The sequence below is a fragment of the Bombus affinis genome, chromosome 1 (assembly GCF_024516045.1).
Source record: "Bombus affinis isolate iyBomAffi1 chromosome 1, iyBomAffi1.2, whole genome shotgun sequence".
Classification (NCBI taxonomy): domain Eukaryota; kingdom Metazoa; phylum Arthropoda; class Insecta; order Hymenoptera; family Apidae; genus Bombus; species Bombus affinis.
The window spans coordinates 13,652,629-13,671,742 of NC_066344.1; the positions used below are offsets into that span (position 1 = coordinate 13,652,629).

The 19,114-nt window shown below is 35.4% G+C and overlaps 1 protein-coding gene across 1 annotated transcript in view; it reads left to right on the forward strand.

Moving 5' to 3' along the window:
* LOC126916912 (uncharacterized) overlaps window positions 1–19,114 on the forward strand; it is a 52,624-nt gene that overhangs the window by 28,979 nt on the left and 4,531 nt on the right. Inside the window, exons 5-8 of the mRNA XM_050723207.1 lie at window positions 14,408–14,610; window positions 15,731–16,011; window positions 16,798–17,208; window positions 18,109–18,309. Of these exons, the coding sequence (XP_050579164.1) occupies window positions 14,408–14,610; window positions 15,731–16,011; window positions 16,798–17,208; window positions 18,109–18,309 (1,096 nt within the window). The remainder of the gene's footprint in view (window positions 1–14,407; window positions 14,611–15,730; window positions 16,012–16,797; window positions 17,209–18,108; window positions 18,310–19,114) is intronic.

Sequence of the window (19,114 nt, forward strand, 5' to 3'; positions counted from 1 at the left end):
TTAACTAATTGATGTTAATTGTTTTTAATATAAATAAAGGTAAATCAATGGGTTACTGATTGGTTTAGATTAATATCCGATTGCCCTCGGTCGGTAACGCTAGCACAACTGACGCATTTTTATATAGCCCGCCCTAACCTTAACTCATCTGATGCTAATCATCTTTGATCTAAAAAAAAAAAAAAAAGATAAGATAAATCAACGGTTTACAGCTTGAACTAGATTAATACCGTTTCACGGCGGCGGCCGGTAACTGCAGCATAACTGAAATTTTATCTACATATTTATATTTATTTATTCATATATATTGGCCTAGTTTAACGGTTTACTCGAAATGTTAACGAGCTATGGCATCGAGGCTCTTGGCAACGCGCGAAAACGATACTACAGACTTTAACGAAAAGAACGTTGCAAAGGGTTTTGTCTCGAGCCACGAAATTCGTTACGCTGGCGAATTATCGTAGCCCTGACTGATCGATAAGAACCGGCAACTGTTCCTAATTAGGCGAGACGTGTGTTTCGTAGCGCGCCATATTTTCTCTGCGTTGCACCGCGAGTGCAACGGTAATTTAAGATGTAATGGTGGTACACGGCTAATTGGTCAATATTTGATGTTTCCCGGAGGAAACTGGAGTAACAGCGGCTAATTTGTACGAAACATTAAGAGGGCAATGGTAAACGAGTGTTGCACAGTATCATAGCCACGGTGCTTCATTTTCTTTGAATTATTTCCTATCCTCGATTACGAATGCGAGGATATTTTTCCAGACGATTTCGACCGCGGGAAAAATCGTTGTTCGTGGGAAAGATGGAAATTATGCTGTGTCGTATAATGACACGTTATTTCGATTCACCTTCTGACGTGTTGTTTCAGAAAATGAAAGTGTCTTTCGTATGCACAGCTACCACAAAACGTTATGTGATTCAGCGTTACATATAGTTTTCTTACGTTCTACATTAGCACAGTTAATTACTTATTTATGAAATCAACTGGAATGGAATAGGAATATTTATGAAATTTGTTGACAATTGTGGATCTTAGTCGTCGAAATAAATGTATAGGAATACTTACATTACATGTAGAAATGATATTAAAATAGTTTCATCTTTATTTAGTACGTGATTTACAAGATATTCGTAGATACCCATTGCACCATCTTTTCATCAGCATGCGTGCGGAACAGTTGCATTCTTCCGTTTCACGAAACGCTGCGTGCGCACGTACTTCCACATACACTCATACTCATATGCGTGTATCACTACTACGCGGTTAATCTGGTGTAGCACACAATATTACACATATTTCAATAGAAATAATGGAATAGAATGGATCATACGCTTAAAGCCGATTCCTTCGCGGTTTCCCTCGAATCGCAAGAAATTCACGAATAGAAGAAACAAATGAAAATTTGGACAATCGATGAAAAGAATTAGTCGACAGTTAAAGAATAATAACCAGAAAATAACGAACATCATCGAAAAGAATAGCTTCGACGAGACTCAACCTTTCGAATTTCCCTAAATGGTACAATTTTCCATTGGTTGAATTCAACCGCACAGAGATGGAAAGAAATACTTTGGAAGAAGTACGGGTCTGATTACTTGTTTTTACTGGTCGAAAGTGTCATATGCGTGTAAATTCTGTAGAATTCAAACTACCCAGCAACCGACATTTTTTACCTTTATTTTACCTGCAGTCATTTGCCGAATAGAATAGATCACGGGACATAGAAAATTGATTCTCGATTTTTCAGCTAAAATTTGTAGTAGATTTGTCATTAACTGTTATTGTATTTAATTTAATTATTCCCGAAATAAACCCGACTTTCCAAAATCGATCTTTACCTACCTTAGGATTTACGTTATTACAAACGTATACGAACAAAGCAATGTAACATCGCGAAACGGTGAGCAATAGATAACAGCGTTTTATTTTTATCATCTTCGTCTTGTAATTATAATAATTGATAATATAGTTTTTAATTAATAGCAACAATAATAAACCTCGTCTGATCGTATCTACGTATTTCTGCAATACTGTAAAATCATTGAAAATCACCATTTATATAATAGAAGATCAGATATCGTAAAAAGGAAAAGATCGATCGACTCTGACGAAACTCATCCTCCAATCATCCCTAAACGCTGGTATTTTCCAGCTTTCAGTCGAGCTTTCTGTTGGAATACAATTTACACGTTGAAGGAGGTAAAGCGGCTTCGAGCTGGCAGCTTGGTTATTTTTCTTCTCTTGCTTTGTGCGTGAACCAAGCGTGTGCCCGGTTTTACACGGACAGAATCGCGGTGGACAAGCTCGCAAATCGCTCGCGGGACTTTAAATCCCCGTTTCGTTGGATACGTCGCGATTCCATCGCGCCGTGGTTTTCGTGTCGCGTTATTTCTCTCTTACCACCGCCTTCTTTTCCTATTCGTTGCATTTACTTTTTCCCTACTTTCTCTCTTTCTCTCTCTCTTCCTTTTTTCGTTGTTTTCCCATTCTCGTGTTTTTTCCTCAAGAGGAACGAATCGAGTTAGCGACACGACGTCTGCTACGATTACGCGCGCGGAAATATTCGTGGAAATGACGATTTCCGGTGGTAAAGGCTGATCCGTTTAACGTTGAAGGAAATCGATTTCCGACGAGGTAACTCGTCGTCGGATGCTACGATTAATCGCACTTTCTCTCTTCTCCCTTTAAACGTGTTCGCGTGCAGGAATTTTAGAAATCTAAATCAGAAATAGGGGAAAAGCAGGAATTTGCAGGTGCATTTGCTGATATATTTTTTTTCATTAAAATTTCGTGTTTTCTTTGAATTTCCCTGTGGAGTATGCGATAATGCAATAATATATTTTAAAGATTGATAAGTCGTAACTGTAATTTGGAATGATACTCTAAACTGTGATTATATTTGTTAGAAAGATTCTACGATATTTGACATTCTAATTCATAGAGCAGGAGCAAGAAGAATGTATCAATATATTTTTTAATTAGATTTTTGTATCCTTTGAAATGACGGTACGAAAGACATTCCAATCAACAATAAATTAAAACAGTAAACCATCAACATCACCTACAATTAAACTCCGTTTACGACGGAATTCCTATATTATCATATTTTAACAAAAAAAAAAAAAAAAAAAAAAAAAAAAAAAAAAAAAAGGAGCAAAAAACATTCCAATGGGTCGACTCTCTTCGATTGTGCGTACTTTTATGATTATCAACGACCGTGAAAATTGCAAATAGTACGATGATTACACTTTCTCATAGAATATCGTATCCTTTAAAAAGAAAAAATCTTTCGGAAAAAAAAATTTATAACTCAGCTTTAGAAAATTCCAAATGAAAATCTCAGTGACGGTAAAATTTATCTCTATACCTTATACTTTCCAAGACATACGAACAATTAACACGAACAATTACCAACGAGAAGAAACGTGTCCCTATTTTTTCAGCAACTATAATTTGCATAAAAAAATTGCATTAATATCGACAACGTGTGTTTCTTCGTTAAACAAGTAGCTGCGCAAGGCGAGATCGTGGCACATAGCTGACTATCGTGAATTAAGATCTGGATCGCGTGACAGCTTTTGTTCCTATATACGGAGACTTGTTTCAGTCGATGGCGACAACGAAATCCGCGGCGTGGGCCGCGTTCAGCTTGGTTTTTCCACCCACGTCGCGTTCTATCGCGATACCTTTTTAAGGTCAATGGAACGAGTGTCGCGCAGGTGTCCAAAAATAAGACGATCCTTCTCTACCTCGATTTGGACGAGCTCCTGCTCGGAATCGTGTATAGGTCGCCACGATAGGGTTTGAGTCAGCAAACGATTACACCACGTCCGGTTAAGAGAGTTGCATTGCATTCGATAGCTCTGGAGTTTCGTAGAATGAAAACCATTTCAACTATCGATTCGATACTCTGTGCGGTATATGTACGATTTTGTTCGCAACTATTAGGATACTTGTAGAGATTATTGAAATATTCCTCAGATATATTAATAATAATTCGATATTACCTACGAGATTATTATCGAAATATGTAGCAATTTCTCTAGTTATAATTATAGTTATATCTTGTTTGAAGCTTTGTACAGAAATAGATAAAATGCTGGACGGACGAGGAATTTGTATATTCAGTGTTGTAAAAAGCACTTCATCTTTACGTAGCTTATTTGCGATAAGATTACATTTTTTCGGGATGAAAAATGACCCAGTGATAAAAATATTCTTCGCGGATGAAGATATTTAGGGATGACAATCTAGCAAATAACTTTCGAGCAAAATTTATATTTTCCGGGCAATTTATTTATCACTTGCTGCGCAATATTATTTCCTTATCTTGACACGAGACCGATATTTGTCTTCGTTCAAGATGCAAATATCTACGAATTGCATCATGAAATTATGAGATATTGCTGAAATATTTTTCAATCTTTCGCGATTTATGATTAACCTTCCGAAGCACCGACATCAAAAATCCATTCTATTTTCAAGTGCTTAACAATTTGTCGATTCGATATCCGTGGAAATTGTGGAACAAAACCGACATAATTCTACTCGAGCAGAGATTTCCACTGCTTCGAGAGTTGCGGCAGAAGCAAAAATCGATGTTGCAGCAAAGGTCGACGGAAACGAGAAAGGTGGAAAGTTCAACGAAAATGCCTCGATGTTCGTAACGTTCACGCATAAACATGTTACTGTACACCTGTGCTTACAGCGAGATGAGATTCGCCGCTTGGAATATAAAACAAGCGAACGTGTATAAAGTCCAGTTCGCTAAACAACCGAATTCGTGACTGACCGTCGATTCTCCGATCGAATCACGGATTCATAAACGTACTGGAAAATTCTATAGGAAAAACTCGATTTTCTGTTCGACCTATATATTTCTATATCGAAGTATGCTGGAGAAAAATTAGCTATATAAAATACGCGTACATATTCATAGCTTTTTTTAACGTGCCGTGTCTTTTCCACAGTTCCAAATCCATTGAATCTTTGAAGTATCCTTCGTGGCTTCATCGCCGCTAAAATATTTGAAGATTCACGATAAAATCACTCTGCCATTTGTAATAGAATGTCTTGTAACACTTTACCGACCGATAACCGATTAATCGACTTTTTGTCGCCGACGCTTACCGGCTGATAGCCTATTAATCGGCTTTTTCTCGCCGATAACCTTTCTCATTATTTGAGCAGTAATTTGTTATTTAGTACTAAGGTACTTTGCTCAGTTGCGTCAGTTGCGTTGTTTTGTAAGCTCCCACAGTTTTATACCAATTCGAAAAACTTATCGTTCGCGATGAACGAAAAGAATGGTACTGGAGAATCTAAATCGAAACAGAGCCAGCGCCAGAGAGAATCTGCGCCTGAGCTGCCGGTCGGACATGCGTATGCTGTTGAACCGTTAGCGGTCGATAAAGTGTTAACGAAAAGAAGACACGAAAAGTCTATAAGTTACGCTGTTTCCTGAATTAAAACTGCCTTTTCAATGGTTGAAAATCGATCGAATGTATAGGTCGTAATTTCTTTTTTACGAATTCGTCATAGCCGAATCTTTCCAAAAATTCACAACGGAATGGCTATCGTTTCGATTGCGAGAGTGTTAGTAGATTTAAATCAGAGTTTCGGCGTGTAGGGGAAACGGTTCTGTAAAGCTGGAAGTAAATGCAATGTGGAGTCGTGTCGGACGGAAACGGAATCGAGTTTCGCGGTCGCTTCGAAATTCGAAAAATCCAGGTGTACGCGTCACACCTTCGACGTTCGATTTGCACTCGTATCCAGATCGTATCAATCCTCCATCCCTCCGTCCTTTTTCTTTCAATTCTCAGCTATCATTTTGTTTCCCCCAGGTGAAAATCTCTATTTTCTAATTTTGCCCTGCAACGCTTTCGTGTTCCACTTCCTCTCTCTCTCTCTCTCTCTCTCTCTCTCTCTCTCTCTCTCTTTCTCTCTCGTTTGCCTATTTTGCTCTTGTCCTTTCGTTCTTTTTGCTAGCGTAAAGGTTGATTCCAACAACTGTGCCAGGATATTTCAATATTTCCGTTTCAACTAACATGAGAAACATTTTTTACGTGTACTAATTGTGGGAATTTTATCTAGAATTTTTGAAAATTTATTGCAACTCTGCTAATCGTAAAGATTGTGAGATTTTTTTTATCATTCAGTAAGATTTATCATCGAGGAGAACTTATTTAGAACTTTGAAAAGTTTATTAGAATTGTACTATGATAAATATTGGGAATTCGTAAAAAATCTTGTATTGTTCGATAAGATTTATTATTGGAGGAAATTTATTCGGAATTTCACAGAGGCTAGGTATATTGGAATTGCACTAGTCGTAAAAATTGTAAAATGTTCCATTATTTAACGTATTCTATTCAAATTGTTCTTCTGTGGTAATTTTGTAGTAACAGAACAAAATGTACGCACACCACGATCCATTCGCAGCGTTTCTTGTCCCGGGAAGAGAGGGACACGTTTTGTCTTTAGAGAATTTTCGATGGCGCGTAAGATTTTCCAGCTGACAGACAAACGTGTCACGAGCTCCTGTGTGTCTCTTTCATCCGCAAAACTGGGTTTCTAGGATAAATCGCTGTGATTTCTAGTTAAATTAACCCTACGGGAGCTGCCGGCTCTTTCTCCGACCTCGTTTCTTTGAATTCTTCTTCAAATTCCTTCTTTCTCATCTTCCTCTGAATTCTCTAATTCAAGAAAAAGAGAAATACAGCCGAGACAGTTTTGCGAATTTCATAAAAATTTCCTATCGCAATTCTACCTCATTTTACTTCATTCTATCTCAGCCGTATGAATTTCCGTGTATTTCATCAATGCAGATAACAATTGTTATTAATTCTATTAATCTTTCTTCGTTTAAATTTTTATCAATTGAATTTCAAGTTTGTATGTAAGTTTGTATGTTTTAAGTTTCAGTTTAAGATCGTACGATTATTTTATACCTTCGTAATCACATTTGCATTTAGTTTTAAGAATTTATCATTACTATATTTACCAATTACAATTCGAACATAAACTTTCCATAGAGCGTGAAATTATTTGATGTCATTGCGACAGCTTTCATATTTTAACTTCGTAGAATTATTATCATCGTATTCCTTTGCAAGACAATTCTTTAAACAAAACCGCTTCTGTTCTACTAAATTTAATCTTTCCCAAAGTCGAAGAATTTTCAAGAAATCTTGCGTGGTCAGTCCGCCAAACCATATCAATTCTCGTGATTCTCCTCTTTTTCGAGCTTTCTTTTCTTCTACTTGGTTCGTGTGATCGAAGAAAAGATTCTTCGACGAGCGTCAATTAAGCGTCATCACGAGAAACGCGAGATGAAGGGGCGAAACACGAGAGCAGAAGGGACGAAGCTTTTAGAAACAAGGATTTCCCGGCGTCGATCCCCCGTTTGCTTCGTAATTTCCCGTTTGTTCACCCGAAAGCGAAGATTGCATTTAATTGCGCGGAAAGTGATCTCGATGCTCGGGGTTGCGAGTCGAGTCTCGATGATAGATCGGTGATTAAAACGCGTTACAGTTATCTCGTGATTGTTTTGAAAGAATTCAGAAACAAGATACAGAGTTTCCAAGATTTCAAGTCTCAGGCTCTAATCCATCAAGGACGACTATATACGGTGTAACGACGAATGAAAAGTGTATAGATACATTTACATTTATATTTTCCTCCTCTCAATGTACGTAAGTACATGAAAACAACGCGTATCTTAAATTTTCCAGTGCATTTTCAAATAATAGACGAATTAAAGATTCGGAGAAGTTTTCATCGTCTAAAGAGAATAATTTATCGACTATGTGTTTTCGTGCAGAATAAATAATGCGTTACTGGAATGTACTGAAACGAATAGAAGAAAATAAAATTGAGTAGAATGAGAATATTTGAAAATATTCATATTTCCATGCAACGACGTATGATGCGAACACGTCGAAGCACATTTTTATTTTATAACATATTACGTCATATTTAACACGGACGACACACGATACGCGCATAATATAGTACGATTGTCTAGTATCATGTTTATAATAAATTTCACATCTGTTAACAGGGATGTGAAAAAGAAACGACATGCAATGTCTTTCTATTAACGCTAGAACAACCGATAATTAGCATGAAGATATTTCTATCAAAACCAGTCATTTTGACTGGTCTTTAAAAAGTACGTAATAATAGAATATTTGTATATTTATTGATTTATTACTTACAAAATGAGTTCCATGTTATGTAGTACATTTTTGGTATTGTTAATCCATCTGGGACCATGATCCTTAAACGAGGATTGACACATTTATAAAATTGTAGAACCAATCATTTTGGCTGGTGTGGTATTTTTAGTGTTAGCATCTAGCGATCAATCCGGAATTTTCCTGATAACTGATATCATCATATTGAATGATACGCAGTAAAAAATTAAAAAACGTGTGGCGAGTTGTACAAAACGAGGAAACTGGTTAATTGGGGTTCGATAAACACCCTTTACACTTTGACAAATACCAGTAATTTTGACTGCTATTGGTATAAGCAGCCTTGATACAAAATTATTTTCAGTTTGAATACATAAAAAAGAAAATAAAATTCATTATATTATTTTTTTAGCTATCGTTGCGAAAGTCATTACATCATTGCGGAAAAAATATAACATGAAGTAAGATTTTTATAATAAAATTGTAAAACAGTAAATTTGACTGGTGTGGTAGTTCTAGTGTTAAATGAGATAAAAAGTATCCTTTAGAGAATCTTAATATAGTAACGTAGGAAATATATTTATGTAATAGGAAGATGGAACAGGAAAGATAATAAAAAATAATAATAATAATAATAATAATAATAATAATAATAATAATAATAATAATAATAATAATAATAATAATAATAATAATAATAATAATAATAATAATAATAATAATAATAATAATAATAATAATAATAATAATAATAATAATAATAATAATAATAATAATAATAATAATAATAATAATAATAATAATAATAATAATAATAATAATAATAATAATAATAATAATAATAATAATAATAATAATAATAATAATAATAATAATAATAATAATAATAATAATAATAATAATAATAATAATAATAATAATAATAATAATAATAATAATAATAATAATAATAATAATAATAATAATAATAATAATAATAATAATAATAATAATAATAATAATAATAATAATAATAATAATAATAATAATAATAATAATAATAATAATAATAATAATAATAATAATAATAATAATAATAATAATAATAATAATAATAATAATAATAATAATAATAATAATAATAATAATAATAATAATAATAATAATAATAATAATAATAATAATAATAATAATAATAATAATAATAATAATAATAATAATAATAATAATAATAATAATAATAATAATAATAATAATAATAATAATAATAATAATAATAATAATAATAATAATAATAATAATAATAATAATAATAATAATAATAATAATAATAATAATAATAATAATAATAATAATAATAATAATAATAATAATAATAATAATAATAATAATAATAATAATAATAATAATAATAATAATAATAATAATAATAATAATAATAATAATAATAATAATAAACTACACGTTTTATTATTTCCTTGAAAATAATTCGAACGTCAGTTTCCATTCGACTTAACGTGCACGATATATTTTGGTTAATCGGCAAGTATACAAGAGCCAGCGACACGTATACTTTATTTATGCACTGCGTTAAGCCGGGTTCATAGGATCTGCGGCAGGATCTAATTTATGCAAAGCGGCATGCACGGATCAGCGATGCATCCTGTTGTCCTCGTCGAATTCACCGAATCTAGGCTAAAGCTGTCAAAGTATCGCGAAGATGCGACAGTAACGGATTGGATTTGGTTCGTCGATCCGATGGATCGTTGCACAAATCGCGTAGTCGCTGCCATAGAAATGTCCAATTAAAATCCAGTTGAACGCAGCTTAAGATTAACGTCATAGATTTTGATTTAATTTTATTATTCCATTTAATTCGATAGAATTTTATATTTAAACGCGTATCTGTAGAATTTGTTTCTAGCTATTGGACAATTTTTTCTGTCTGGATTAATAGGTAGAATAGAATTAAGTTTCTGGACAATTAAATTCTAGAAAATTAAATTTTGGAAAATAGTTAATCAGTAATTGCAATATTAAAATAGAGAAAATTTCAGAGAACGAGATTAATCGATTTGTTTCTCGAGTGGTTCAGATGTAGTTGAAATATTGTAGAAGATTCAGTTTAGAGAAGTTTAAATGGCAAGGACCATTAGAACAATTTTAATATATATATTTTTACAGGAAATAATTATTTTCGATTTTAACAGGGTTCTTCCACAAAGAGAGCAGAAAATTCGATAAAAATTGCAAGAATTTTAAGCTGAACGGTGCTTAGGCCAATGGCATGTGTAACTGGTGGCTGTTTATCGTGGTGAAAAATTTGTCGTAGCTTATGTACACGAGGCTTCGTATACTACATATGCAGGGCAATATTACATATAAAATATTCAAGTAAAAAACGAGACATTTTAAAAAAGATACATATTAAGAGATTCAGAAGAAAAGAGAAAATATAAATATACGGTATTATGAGCGATTCTTAATCCTTGATTTAAAGGCACAAAAATGAAAACCATACACGTAACGTACGAAAATATCCAAATCACAGTGAATGAAAAAGAATACGACTCTTGTCAAATTATTATTTTCTGAGAATAATAAATTTCTAGTAGTTGGAAGTAAAAGTAAAACTCATTATAATACATAGCCATTATACACAGTCATTATAATGCACACTCATTATAATACAGTAGAATCGACGTTATAAGAAATAATTCGGAAAAATCACTGCTTAGACGTCATTCCTTTAATCCTAAAACTATCGAAAGCTGCATAGAAAACCCGCATTTTAGTCAGTACAAAAGTTATGTCTTTTTCTTTTTTTTTCTATTCCATCGCTATTATCATAGTCGCTAATATTTTTCCATTGGGTAAAAGAGCGAGCGCGTGAAAATGCCGGTGAAAATGACGCTGGATTTGAGAAACGCTGGTAAGATAGTACTCGGCGAAAAATCCAAATGAAACGGAGAGTACGTGCGCGTCGAAAGCTCCGATAACGGTGCACGTTTTAATAGTTTTACAGTTGTCTCGCGAAGTGCATTAATAATAGCGGAAAACAGGCAGCCAATGGAAAATCCGATATCGACGGCCGGTTGCTCGCGAAATAATGTGTTTGACTTCTATTCGAATCGGTGATACGTAGGACGAGGGCAACGTGCGAGTTGTTAATCTTTCAATTTCCGAGTTCTCGAACCGATAAATTTCGCCAAACTTATCATTGTAATGGCGTACCATTACCGTCGAAAGCGATTCGTGGAAAATTAATAGAATGATCGATAATGCAAATTTTGTAGTGTTTTGTATTATAGGAATTTATGTTTCACTGCTTCATTATGGGCAATTTAAAAAATACAAAGTAGGGACGTTTGAAGATAGTCGTAATTCTTGACTGAAACAAAAAACTAAAAAAGGATTAAACTATTATATATTTTTCTTTTCGATGAACTAAAAAAAAAGGTGTGAAATTAAAAATTTTGGCGGTTTTAAAGAAAAGATGTGTTTTATAAAAAGAAAAAATAAACTTTAAGGTGCTATAACAATTATTTGAATAAACTTTTTGATGAACTTTTTTAGTTCATCGAAAAGAAAAGTATATAATAATTTAATCCTTTTTTGGTTTTTTGTTTCGGTCAAGAATTACGAGGTGGATCTTTCACGCCGATTGAAAACTGCAGCCCATGAAATAGGCTTAGAAATCTGTTATAATTTTTTTCTTTATTTAAAACAAATTTTTTTGTATTCGTTAAATATGTATAAAACCATAACTCAAAATTCAATAACTTCTTATTTCTTATTTCTTATAGTAGTTTCAAATGTGTTCCAATATTATTTGCTTCTATTTAGGAATATATCTTTAAATAGTGCAGGTGAAAATTAAAAAATAATTGTCCCCTTCTGGCTCAATAAATTCCTGTCTGCATAGATGAATAAAAGTCAAGTTTTACGAGATTCGCATATTCAATGCTATAATAAAGTGAAACATGAAAAAGCCGTAAAACAAGTAGTTGCCAAAAACTCTGCTATTTTCGGAAGAATGCGTAACAGCTAGAATCCATAAAGCCAACAACAGCTCTATCGAAGCTTATAATCAATTATAAAACAAACTGAAATCTCTCTTTCTCTCTTAAAAAAAACTAGAAGAAAAAATGAGGAAGAAACAAATACCTTAAACCTACAAAAATACAACATGAAAAATGTGTGACGTATGGGAACTTTTTCTCAAAATATTTTTCATTCCCTTGACAGCGTGTCCATACAAAGCACGCGAATAAAACAGGCTATAAATGCGATGGAAGAATAAATCGAAGATGAAACGTTCGAATGGGTAGAATTTGCTTTTTACTCAGCTACTCGAATCGTTCCAACGAAAGGAATTCGAAACAGGTTACGGGTGGGCGGGGGAGGGGTTGAGTGTACAAAAACGTTAATCGATGGAATTCCACGATTTTCGTCGATATTCTCGAGTCGTCGTCGCGCGTCACAATCTCTCTGTCTCTGTCTCTCTTTACCTCTTTGGGAAGAAGTTAAAAGGAAGTTTCGTACAAAAGGACGAGAAGGAGCGTGCACCGGGAGAAATTCCAACGACGTCTCGCGTCCCCGGAAGAGTTATGGCTCGGGGGACACGAAGAAACACGGCATGCATTTGCGAGTAACCGTATAATAGAGCCACGTTGTAGCGATGCCAAATAATTTTGCCGGGGTCAGGTCGAAATTTTCGAAATACAGAACTTGTAGCTGAATCAAACGGCGGAAGTGACGGGACCCCTGTGCGAACCGTTTCTGGATAATATAATGGAGGGACGAGAAGAGGCAAGTTGGCACCGTTGTTCTTCCTTTAAATGTAATGTAAAAGCCGCGCTAATGAGAGAACGAAAATTCCCAAGAGGCATTTTTCAGAGGGAAGGACTTTCACGAGGAAGAATTGGAAACACAGTCTCAGCACTTGATTCGCCACACTGAATTTACAGAATGGGAATTATTTGGTATTCATTTCAAATAGATTTTTAAGTATAACAAGAAACAAATAATAGTGGAACGATAATTTGTACCTATTTGGCGATTAGAAACATGTTTAAAGGAATGTCCTGAATTAGAATGTTCTAAAACAGCGTCTTTTTCTGATTTTTTTTAGAAGGGAAAAAAAGAAATGAAGTTATTGAATTTTGAGGTATGGTTTTATATATATGTAACGAATACAAAAAAATGTTTTTTAAAATAAAAAAAAATTATAACGTAATTCTTGACCAAAACAAAAAAGCTGAAAGAGATTAAATTATTATATATTTTTCTTCTCGATGAACTAAAAAAGTTCGTCAAAAAGTTTATTTAAATAATTGTTATAGCACATTAAAGTTTGTTTTTTCTTTTTAAAAAACGCATTTTTCCTTTAAACCCGCCAAAATTTTTAATTTCCCACTATCTTCTGCCTTTTTTTAGTTCATCGAGTTTAAGTTAAATAAAAATCATTCACAAATACATATGCAACGATATCTGTCTTGAAGAATGTCGAGGAATTTTGGTGGAAGCGAGTTCTTGTTTTATTGTTTCGTCGAACATAGGAAAGTTTCAGTTTGTTGGTTTCCGGTATCCTCTTGGTAACATGCAAATTCTGCATGTTTGTACATATGTGGGCTATTTATAAGTGCAGAAACGTATTTACGAGGCTCAAGCAAACTGCCATTTATCGTATCTAACGATTCTATTTATTTGTCAGTGTACGCGGACATATGAATCTGCATAAACAATTACACCAGAGTGTCCGTTTCAATGTTTCATTTTTCTGTTCAAAATGTAAGTGCCCCACCATAAATTAAAATATAAATTGCTCCGTTAATTAGACCGATAAATATCTGTCGGAGATATTGAGTTGGCAACTAAGTGATTGTGGATTTTGTCATTAGATGGTAATGATAAAATCCGCAATCACTTAGTTGCCAACCCAATAGGTTGTAAGTAAAGTTCTCTGCTACGTTAGCGTACGATTTAACACACTTTCTGCATTGGCGACGTAAAACACGTAAAATACGTAAAATAGATGGTAGATGCAGCGCAAAACCCGTTAACGCGAGTTAACCAAACACCTAACACGATCCGAAACTGCGAAACTTTCACAACCACCCATACACGTTTTATTTTCACGCTCATCGTCATCCACATAGGTACGACGACACTTTCGCAGTGGCGCGTATTATTCAGTGGTTTCTCTCGGATCTATTTGCAGCTCCGAAATAGGGTACGCTGGTTCGCCGCCAAGGGAGCTTCTCACCAGGGGCAGAAGCATAGATTCCGTGGACAGGCTTTTTCAACCGAGCGACTGGGTCGACGTGAACCTCGAAGTGCCGAGTACACCGAGGGCAAGCTCCGCTCTCACGAATTTAACCGTCGACACGAGCCTCTATCCGGCCACCACCCCCACGTCCAGCTGTAAGCTCGCAATTTATCGTTAGCTCGTATTGCAAGCTGTATCCTTAACGAGAACACGCTGGTTCCGACATGCCGGCTGATAAAGATAGAAACAGCGTGTATCGTGAACACTTGTGCAACACGCTTCGTTGCATCGGTATACGTATTTGTAAATAACTATAGCAGACAAAATCCCTCCCCTTATAGGCAAATCCTAATTCCCCGCTATTTGGGCTTTCCAAGCTCCAAGTGAGGGGAAAAAATAGGCTGGTAATTATGAGTTTGGCCGGCAGGTTGGAAACTTTTGATCTGGTCCTTGTTACGTGTTTATCCCCTGGCTGCCACTTTTGCCAAGAAATTTCCACTGCAGCATTTCGCTCGCTCTATCTTCCTTTTGGTAGTTTCTGCATAGAGCCAAGTTAATCGAGAATTATAGCACGTCCATGTGTTTTTGAAGTTTTACCTTTTTGTCGAGGTATTGTAACTTGTTTATATATATATATATATAATTATTATTATTTATATATATAATTATTATTATGTTATTATTATTATAGCAGTGTCAATTGGATTTTCATTATAAGCGACGAATGATGTGATTGATCAGAATTTTGTTTTCTCATTAGGAGATATAATGGAAGTTTGCCAATTAGTGGAGTAAGGGAATGTACTACGTAGATGAGCTTAATTTTAGTGGAAGCGAATTTTATTTTATCGAATCTTACATAAGAAAAGAAAAGAAAAGAAACGAAGGAGAGAGATCAGAGGATGATGGAACTTTTTAAACAAAGTGAAGTCTTCTTCCATTTCGCGACAGTTACACAAAAATTCATCAGAAATTCTGCGTTCTACTTGTCCTGGTTCAAAAATCGTAATATGCCATTCAAAACTAAAATTTAAAAATTTTGGCAAGTCGACTAGCGCTTGATATATCAACGTGGATATCGATAAATCGCATTAAATTTTCCTTCAATCTCCTTAGGTTACTTCACAAATTAATTAAAAATTTTCGTAGCCACCCAAAGCCCCAAGCTCTGTTTGCTTGCTGTTTATTTCTACGTTAATGATATCGAATAAATTTCTTTCAGTACAAAGAAACACGCAAAATGTCTAAAAATTTGTCACAAATCCTAAAATTCAGGTTCGAACCTGAAGGATGTCACGCCGATTCCACCACCCAGGCGCCGGAAGCGGAACAAGGGCAGGCCCCTGCCGCCGAAACCGGATGAGATCGCTGAGAATTCGTGCAATGGTCCAAAACGAGGAGAAACCGGCGATGAACCGTTGTACTCATCGGTCAGGTCACCGAAAAGCAGCGGAGACGAGCAGGAGATGGAAGAGGAAGTGAAAACGGATAAACATCGGTCTTACGACGACGCAGGACGCGATGGCAGAAGAACGAAAGAGATTTATGAACACAAGGCGAGTCACCCGGACAATCTCCATTGGAAATTCCTTCGTGATTCGATATTCACGAGAATATTTACCGTCGCGTAAAACGGGCCGCGCGATTCGCTAAACAAAAGGAATCTGTGAAACAAATATCGACGCGACATTAGGAAATATTTACGAATCGAGTCGAATCGAACCAACCGTTCGTTACGGGCACAGGGGATGGATAAGGGTGAGGATTGTAGTTTTGTTGAAACACAGTCGACGAAGGATTCTTTCGTTATTCCAGAATCAGCGTTCCTTTCCTGCTATTCTTATTCATCACCGCTGCTATCTTTTTTCAAATTTGATTTTCTTCTAGTTTCCACGTATCGCCGTCGAATTGCCTTTTGAACGTTCCGTTTCTATTGGGTTGGCAACTAAGTGATTGCGGATTTTGTCATTTGACGGTATTGACAAAATCCGTAATCATTTAGTTTCCAACCCAATATTTCCGATTCGTGATTTTTACTTTAGCCGGGTTGCGCGTTTCTTGTGTCTGAAATTCTGGCGAAAGAAAAGGATAGAATGGATGTGATAAATATGCAAAATAGTACGTAATAAGTGCCAAGTATGCCATTCGTCACAATATTTAATGGAAAAAAATAAATCTCTATTTAGGTTCTTTAATTCTGCTGGTACAAAAGCCGTGTACAATTTCTCAGTATATCTACTACTTGGTTGAAAAAATAGTTTGAAAGAAAGCAACACCTTCCTTACCTTTCGCCAGCATTATCTATGTTCTTCCTTTCTCGATGCTAACGAGTGAATTTTCAGGTTAACGGGACCGGAAGGATAATATCGAGCGACGTGGTTTCCGGGAAGAGGAGTTTTGAGAGCAGCCAGCACCAGCGTAAGGAGAGCGACGAGTACGAGAAATTCGTGAGGAATCGGACAAGCAAGGACTCGTCGACTCCTAACCGTGTGGAGAAGAGAAGTAAGAGGGAGATGGAGAAGCGAGCGAACGATTCCTCGAGGGATCAGGAGAAATCGAGCGGTAACGCGAGGGCCAAGAACTTCAGCACCGTCAGCCTGCCGAATTACGACGAGTTGGATGTGGCCAGGCATCGGTTGAAGGAAAACGACAACCATGAACAACAGCAGGACAAAACGAACAAGTGCAGAAGGCCCGTCAGAAGCAGCACCGGGTCGCTTCCGGCTGAATCTTTCCTCTCGCCGTTTTCAGATGTACGTATACTTAACTTTTTCTACGAATTTTCGGCCATCGGTTGTCTTCCACAAGCTCGCGCCTAAAGAAAACTTGAACGTCGTTTCGATTCGTTCGGCGCTTCTCTTTGGGAAATTTGGATCGATCAGGTGTTTCGAATGTTAATTCGAATCTCTTGGTTGTTTCGGTTTGGGGGATGTCGAGAGATTGAGTACTTGCGGGGGTTTTAATTTTAATCGTTTGACTTTGCATAAAGGATTTTCGGCGTTTGAATATTCGAGCGGAATAAATGATGGAAATCTCGTGAATTTACAAGGCAAGCTAAGCGAAGTTAGGAAGATCAGGTCACTAGATAACGTAAATAGTTAGAATCAGGCCAATCAGGTAAATTCGAGATCAGATTTGGTAGGGCAGTAGTTCAGATACGTGGGTTGATTATGTAGATCAAGTAGATCAAATAACCCAGCAGAGTTAGGCAAACGAGATTTGATAGATTGGTTGAGAAGCAGCAGGTAGTTGGAGTACGTTGAGTCGATTAAGTGCATCAGATAGTCGACACGTTAAATCGACTAGATTACGCACATAAGGTTCAAATCTGTTACCGATATATCGTCAAAGAAAGATGACGTCTCGAGAGATGACAAGCGTTAAAGAAAAACGAGAACAATGGTGTTAAGATATCGTCTTATTTTTCTTAATAACGCAACTTCTAAATATTTCAACGTTGAAATGTACTGCTTCTGGCAACGAATCTCGTGATATTCCAAGATACAGAATACACATTCGTTATTCTTCAGCGCGGTTCACTATGTTAACCGCATCGCATGCTTTATGTGGTAGTGGGTACCCGCAACGAAAGGGTTAATCCCAGGGTGACAACGATTCGGCCGGATAACGCGTGAATTTATTCTAATCCACAGAAAACGAGCGTACGATTGGAGGACTACATTCCGAGGTCCGATAGCCTAACGCCGTACGAGGTATTGGAGAAGTTGGACTGTGGTACAAACGGGCTGGTTACAGACGAATTTGTGAGATACGATCCGACTAAACCGGAAGACTGGGAGCTAGGTGACGTGGGTAACTGTGAACTGAATCGTCATCGACGTCTTTCCATCGAGGTACGATCCAATCGATGATCGATGTATACGCATATTTACGTATAAACATTGTACGAATGTTGTAGAATTTAAGGGGGAGTCCTGAATTAGAATGTTCTAAAACAGCATCGTTTTGTGATTTTTTTAGAAGGGAAAGAAAGAAATGAAGTTATTGAATTTTGAGGTATGGTTTTATATATATTTAACGAATATAAAAAAATTTGTTTAAAGTAAAAAAAAAATTGTGACAGATTTCTAAGCCTATTTCATGGGCTGCAGTTTTCAATCGGCAGGAAAGGTCCATCTCGTAATTCTTGACCGAAACAAAAAACCAAAAATGGATTAAATTATTATATATTTTTTTTCTCGACGAACTAAAAGAAAGGCAGAAAATAGTGCGAAATTAAAAATTTTGGCTGGTTTAAAGAAAAAATGTGTTTTATAAAAAGAAAAAATAAACTTTAAGGTGCTGCAACAATTATTTAAATAAACTTTTTGACGAACTTTTTTAGTTCATTGAGAAGAAAAATATATAATAATTTAATCCCTTTCTGGTTTTTTGTTTCGGTCAAGAATTACGTTATAATTTTTTTTTTTACTTTAAAAAAAATTTGTTTGTATTCGTTAAATATATATAAAACCATACCTCAAAATTCAATAACTTCATTTCTTTCTTTCCCATCTAAAAAAAAATCACAAAAGGACACTGTTTTAGAATATTCTAATTCAGGATACCCTCTTAATTTAATTTATCGTAATGGCCCGACTTCCACATAAAAACATCCGAAATATTTGTGTTCCACCTTTCACTACAAACAATCGAACG